The 6,488-nt window shown below is 36.8% G+C and overlaps 1 protein-coding gene across 2 annotated transcripts; it reads left to right on the top strand.

Annotated features, from left to right (window-relative positions):
• Positions 1-2,386: 2,386 nt before the first annotated feature.
• Positions 2,387-3,559, top strand: Pdha2 (pyruvate dehydrogenase E1 subunit alpha 2). 2 transcript variants are annotated; one of them, XM_020188279.1, is made up of 2 exons: positions 2,387-2,896; positions 2,990-3,559. In XM_020188279.1, exons 1-2 carry the CDS (start codon positions 2,387-2,389, stop codon positions 3,557-3,559), a joined length of 1,080 nt encoding a protein of 359 aa, XP_020043868.1. The 2 variants fall into 2 exon arrangements, with proteins under 2 accessions (XP_020043868.1, XP_020043867.1); XM_020188278.1 differs by having other exon boundaries at positions 2,387-3,559.
• Positions 3,560-6,488: the final 2,929 nt, after the last annotated feature.

Genomic DNA, 6,488 nt, shown 5'->3' on the forward strand with positions numbered 1-6,488 from the left:
TTATTAATTAAATAAAAAGTCTGCCATTGGCCTTATAAAAGTGCTCATTTGCTTTCTTTTAATTTCAAGTAGATTAAAAGTGAGATTTGGCATTAATTGAAAACTTAGAAATTATGGGGATTTTAATGGCAAACAACAGTTCAGTTGTGAACGCGATGACTTCCTAGCTCTGTTTAGTAATAAACTTGATAATGAACAATGGCAAGACAAAAAAATGAATCATGAGAAACAAAGAACACCATCATTGGCCCCATTGACCATGTGACGTTTTCTTCCTGGCTAACTGGGAGCATGTAGGAGGAAGGATCAACTATGAGGATTTCTTTTTAAACTTCTACAATATTTCTGGAAATCTCAGTTGTGCTTCGAGATGGACTTGGGAAGATAGCAATAAATGTGTAAAAACGCATCATCTGGATTAACTAGTTTAATGGAAATACTTCAACATCATATTCTGCAAATACAGTTTCATCTATCTTTAAGTTAAATTTAGAAAGTATAGAACAATTCATGTTCAAGAAGTATCAGAAAGTTTCACATTTTCTTGTCTAAGCCAAAGGCCTGTTGCAAGAAAGGGCCATTTTCTATGGGGACCTGTAGTACAGATATTTTCCAATTAGCATCTTTGCATGTTCTCCTCTGGCATGAATTGGGGTTAGCCTTGTCACACTGGGCTTTTAAGGGGACCTCTGTCTTTGCAGACAGGCTACATGTGACAAGATTAAATTGGCACACTTTTCTGTATAGCTCTTGTGCTCCTGGAAGCTCTAGTCTGGTTGATACCTCTGAGAAAAGGCTCAGCTGTCACTCAGTGACCCATTAACACTACAGGTCCATCCTGCAGTGTCATTTTTCTCATTCTTATGGAGATAATGTTCCCTGGAGATCACAAATACCTGCAGGAATGAAAGTGAACAGCAGAGACAAGCTAACTACCAAAAAGAGAGCAAACAACACAGTAAGACCATGTATCCCAACAGTTAAATTTTAAATGGAGTAAAAAAGATGCGGTCCATTATGATGGCTGGGTTTTGAAGGTGGGGAAAGAATCCAGTTTTAAGAGATCTGGTAACTTTTAAAAACAAGTTATTTTGTTCTCCCTGCCTGAATATCAAAAGTGAACCAAATAACACTTGCACTAGGTGTAGAGAAAGCAGCTGTTTTAACATGTAATAGGACAACTTGAGTAAAAATTTACCATTTACAAATGGGCAATAGATATAAAACAAAGCATGAATCAAGTGAATTGCTTAATATTTTAAACAGAACAAGCTCTTTCATTAGGGTTGACTTATTGGTGCATAAAATCACCTTCCGAGTAAAAGCACAAAATATGAAGTCTATATGTGATCTTTGTAGCTCTGGGCGTAAGGCTTCTTGTGTCAAGATTGAAATATTATCAGTGGCTCAAACTTTGTGCTTTCTTGAAGTTCAAACTGTATAGGGTTTCATGGGTGATATTTTAAAGAAGTTTTGCTTTCTAATGGTTACTTCAGAAAGAGAAATTATAAGAACACACTGCTCAATTTCTTGGACTAAGTAAGGCTAGTCCAATTTGGATTGATATGCATGCCAAAAAAAATAACAAAAAGCCACTTGAGTCTATAGAAACTTGTTGGCGACACCTTTAAGTACAAGAAAAGCCTCCCAAATGCAACAAAAAGAATGATGAGTGAGTCAGGAAATAGGTATAAAACCGGGCAGGATTTAGAGTTACTTAAAAGGCTAAGAAAAGGTGGGACATTACATTTTTTTAGAATTTACTTCTCAATCCTGCCTGCAATTTTGCCATGCCAGGAAAATTGACCTAATTATTGTTCAGGCTGAGGTTTGTGTATATCCCTTCTCTCCCCTAGAGGGTGAACGTGGCATTTTCTTTGGGAGCACTAACTTTTCTTAAAACAAAACAAGAACTTTTTTTGGTGCGGGGAAGAGATTGCTTTGAAAAATTATTATTTGGACAGTTGAAAGGACAAAGAATTTACAACTTAATTTTTTCAAAGTGATGAAATATTCACACATTTTCAAAATCAAAAGCAAGACTTTAGAGAAGTGTAGAAAGAAGCACCTTTGACCTAACTTCTGAAGACCCTCCTGTGCTTTAGGGATCCCGTGTGAGAAGTAAGGCTATGGAGTGGAGCAGGGACTCAGATAATTGTGGTTTGTGTTGATCAGGTGCCGGGGGCTGTTTGGCCAAGTCTGCCATCAGAAGAAGACTATAAACTACCTTTAGTTTTCATTTCACACTTGCAGGGTTTCTGCTGCGTTCTTGTGCACTGATTGTGGCGCAGCGCGCGCCTTGGTTGCCAGGAGACGCAGGGCACTGGCCACGGCTGCCCGGTGGTCGTTGGGATCTGCCACCCAAGGTCGCCATCGGCCTTACTCCATGAGGAAGATGCTGGCCGCTGTGGTCTCCCGCATGTTGGGGGTCGCCCAGAAGTCAGCTCGCAGAGTGCTGCTGACTTCCTGTAACTTTTCAAATGACGCTACCATTGACATTAAGGGTTGTGATCTTTATCGGTTGGAAAAGGGGCCCCCCACGACTGCGGTGCTCACCAGGGAGGAAGGGCTCAGATACTACAGGGCCATGCAGGTCGTTCGCCGCATGGAATTGAAGGCTGATCAGCTGTATAAGCAGAAGTATATTCGTGGCTTCTGTCACTTGTGTGATGGTCAGGAAGCTTGCTGTGTGGGTCTCGAGGCAGCAATAAACCCCTCTGATCATGTCATCACGTCCTATCGGGCTCATGGCATATGCTATATCCGTGGACTCTCGGTCAAGTCCATCCTGGCGGAGCTGACGGGAAGAAGAGGAGGTTGTGCGAAGGGAAAAGGAGGCTCCATGCACATGTATGCCAAGAACTTCTATGGGGGCAATGGCATCGTTGGTGCGCAGGTACCCCTGGGAGCTGGCATTGCACTGGCCTGTAAATACATGGGGAAAAATGAAATCTGTTTGACTTTATATGGGGATGGCGCTGCTAACCAGGGGCAGATAGCTGAAGCTTACAATATGGCAGCCTTGTGGAAACTACCTTGTGTGTTCATCTGTGAGAATAACCGCTATGCAATGGGCACCGCTATTGAGAGAGCAGCGGCCAGCACTGATTATTACAAGAGAGGCAATTTTATCCCTGGGATCAGGGTGAATGGGATGGATGTTCTATGTGTCCGGGAGGCCACGAAGTTTGCCGTTGAGCACTGCAGGTCTGGAAAGGGGCCCATAGTGATGGAGCTAGAGACCTACCGTTATCATGGACACAGCATGAGCGATCCTGGAATCAGTTATCGCACACGAGAAGAAATTCGGATCATGAGAAGTAAGAGCGATCCGATTATGCTTCTCCAAGAGAAAATGATAAGCTACAAGCTCACCAGTGTTGAAGAATTAAAGGAAATAGATGCGGAAGTTAGGAAGGAAGTTGAGGATGCTGCCCAGTTTGCTATAACTGATCCGGAACCAGGTTTGGATGAATTAGGCCATTACCTCTACAGCAATAATCCAACTTTTGACGTTCGTGGTGCAAATCAGTGGATCAAATATAAGTCCATCAGTTAAATGGATATGACATGTAAATTTAGTATTAATCCTGCAATGGAACATTGGCGGTCAACTTTGAGAAATTGTGTTCTTAACTGCGTGAAGGAGGAATAAAAGCTTTAAAATGAAAGTCTTGTAAACTTTTGTTAAATAATTTTGGCAGAGTATTAAAATAGATTAAAAGCTGTACACTCAGTGAAAAGGAATATTCAAATATATTCTGCTGCATTGAAAGACACTAGTAAATCATTTAGCATGAATATCTTTTGGATTGTTTCAAATTTATAAAAGATTAAAATAAGAAAAACAGGCTTAACTTCCCAAGCTATTTGACAGAATAGTTCTATTTGGTTTAGTTTTATATTATTTTAATAAACACTCAATGAAAGGAAAAATGGTTTTTTGATTCCTGTTCCCTTGTCAAGAGTTTGTAAAGTCACTATTCTGAGTTAGATGATATCAAGCCCGACAAGATCCCTAGGGCTCAGCCTCTTATAACAGTTTACTTGAATAATAACTATCACAGTTTGGCACCATAGCACACAAACATATGCAATATTGATGCTGAAGCTGAACACTATTTTTTCCACTAAAACATACTGGCGGAAGGAGGGAAGGAGGACAAGGACTTTTTCACCATAGTATTGTGCTCCATTACAATATTTTTAGTGTAGTAATTAAAATGAAAAATATAAACAGAAAACCTAGAGGAAAAATTGCATTTTGCTTTAAACTTCATGCTAAAGTTATTTTATAATCCATTCATGCCATATGTGTTCCAAATTTAAAACAGTCATTCTGGTAAATTTTAAAATAATATTAAAACAGAGATGATAACAAAGAGGTTGAACAGAAGACAATGATACAAACTGGAAAGTAAAACTCTACCTCACCTTTAATAATAGTTGTTGGCTATATTTTTTGCTAATTATTAATTATTTAGTATATTTTAATGCAACTGGATATTCACAGAAAACTTTTCAAAAGGAGAATGTAACTTGTATTATATAGGTTTAGTCTTCTTTATAGTCCAATAAAATAGCAATCAGCAGGCTAAGACTTGATGAAAAAATTTCTACTTGGTAATACTTGACTAATGACCAAAACTCTTATTGGGCTTGACATTTGGCTTGCCTTAGTCTTGATAGACTGTGGAACTGAAAAATGAGAATTTGCCTATGATTTAAGAAACCATTTGTGGAATATAGCAAAAGAATCAGATAAATAAAGGTTACAACTTTATTGTACGTAAACTACTTGTATAAATATGGACACATGTCCTCTATAAATAAGTTATTCAAGTAAGATAATTTCAACATTCTAAATTCAGAAGGCAAAGATAAACATTGTTGGGTTTACAAATTAGTCACTTTACTACCTAATGTGTTTTGGTCAGAATACTGCTAGTGCAGTTCAGAGATATTTCAATTGGATCCCTACTATTACAAACAAAAGATTTTTATACAACAATCCACAATAATAAGCACAATCTCCTAATGATATTCCCTTTTTTTTATTCACTGGTATTTCCATAGGTTTGCAAGTGGAAGAGAAGCTTCACAAAGCTATTTTACAAATAGGGTGTGCAAAAATCATTTCAAAAATTTTGTTAAATAATAGATTTTTTTTAATGTCAGCAACAATTAGTATACAAATAATTTATGACAATTGAAACCATCAATGAATCACAAATACACAAATATTGTACTTCATTCATGGAAAATTCTAAATCTTACCATGTTAGAGTACTTTTTTCAAAATCTATATTGTCAAATGCCAGTAGGTCAAGAGTTTGCAATATTGAAAAATATCCGACTCCTTTGTATACTTTCAGGAATTATGTCACTGGTGGCACGCAATTCTATAATTATGGAAAAAGAAATATCATCTAAACTTGTTTTCAATTAGGTCAAGCTTCATTGTCTAATACTAGCAAAAAATAAACTGTAAGCCAATCAGATGCAGAAATCAAATAGGTGGATTCTACTTCCTATCTACAGTTCTAGGCTACTTTAATCTATCCAACATAAGACCTAATAAATCACGATAATTATAAGAAATTCATTGTCACAACAATAATGGGACAAGTAAGAGAAGGAAGACTTCCTAATGTCTTAATGGTACTATATAAAGGCAGATTTTATGCACATGTGTGGAATGGAATGAGAAAGAAAGTTAAAGTTGCATAAAGGGAATACTGAGATACTTTAGAACTTATTTAAAATAAATGAATACCCATTTAGTATATAAAAGATGCCCATTTGGATACCCATTTAGATATAAAAGATACAATATATTGTTAGCAAAAATTAACCTGATAATTTGTGAGAGCTGATTAAAAATTGAAATATAATTCACATGCTGTAAAATTCACGCTTTTAAGAGTGTACAGTTTACTGGGTATAGTGTATTTATGAGGCTATGCAATAATTACCACTAATTCCAGAGTATTTCATCACCCCAATGAGAAAACACATATCCATTTTTAGTCACTCCATTTCTCCTGGAAACTATAAATCTACTTTCTGCCTCTGGGTTTTCCTGTTCTGGAGACTTCATACAAATCACAAAATATGCATCCCATGTGCCTGACTACTTTCACAGCATAATGTATTCATGCTTCAAGTCTCATCCATGCTGTAGCATGTACTAGTTCTATATTCCTTTTGAATGGCTGAATAACATTCCATTTTATTTGTCCACTTATCTACCATTAATTGGTACATATTTGTTTTTTTGACAAAATAGCCTTTTGACTATTATGAATAATGAATCTGTTGTTGAGAAAAAGTTCAATCATTTCCTTTAAACATAAAGACATGGGCTGGAAGCATAGCTCAAGTGGTAGTAAATAAATGATAATAAAATGCAAAGACAACAGAAAAATTAAAGCTACAGCAATACAACTATATCCCTTATAATACAGTCTGCTTCAAATCTATTTGAA

This window comes from Castor canadensis, chromosome 9, assembly GCF_047511655.1.
Source record: "Castor canadensis chromosome 9, mCasCan1.hap1v2, whole genome shotgun sequence".
NCBI classification, from domain to species: Eukaryota; Metazoa; Chordata; class Mammalia; order Rodentia; family Castoridae; genus Castor; species Castor canadensis.

Coding starts and splice junctions, on each gene's coding strand:
- Pdha2 (XM_020188278.1), top strand. CDS start 2,387: ATGAGGAAGATGCTGGCCGCTGTGGTCTCCCGCATGTTGGGGGTCGCC.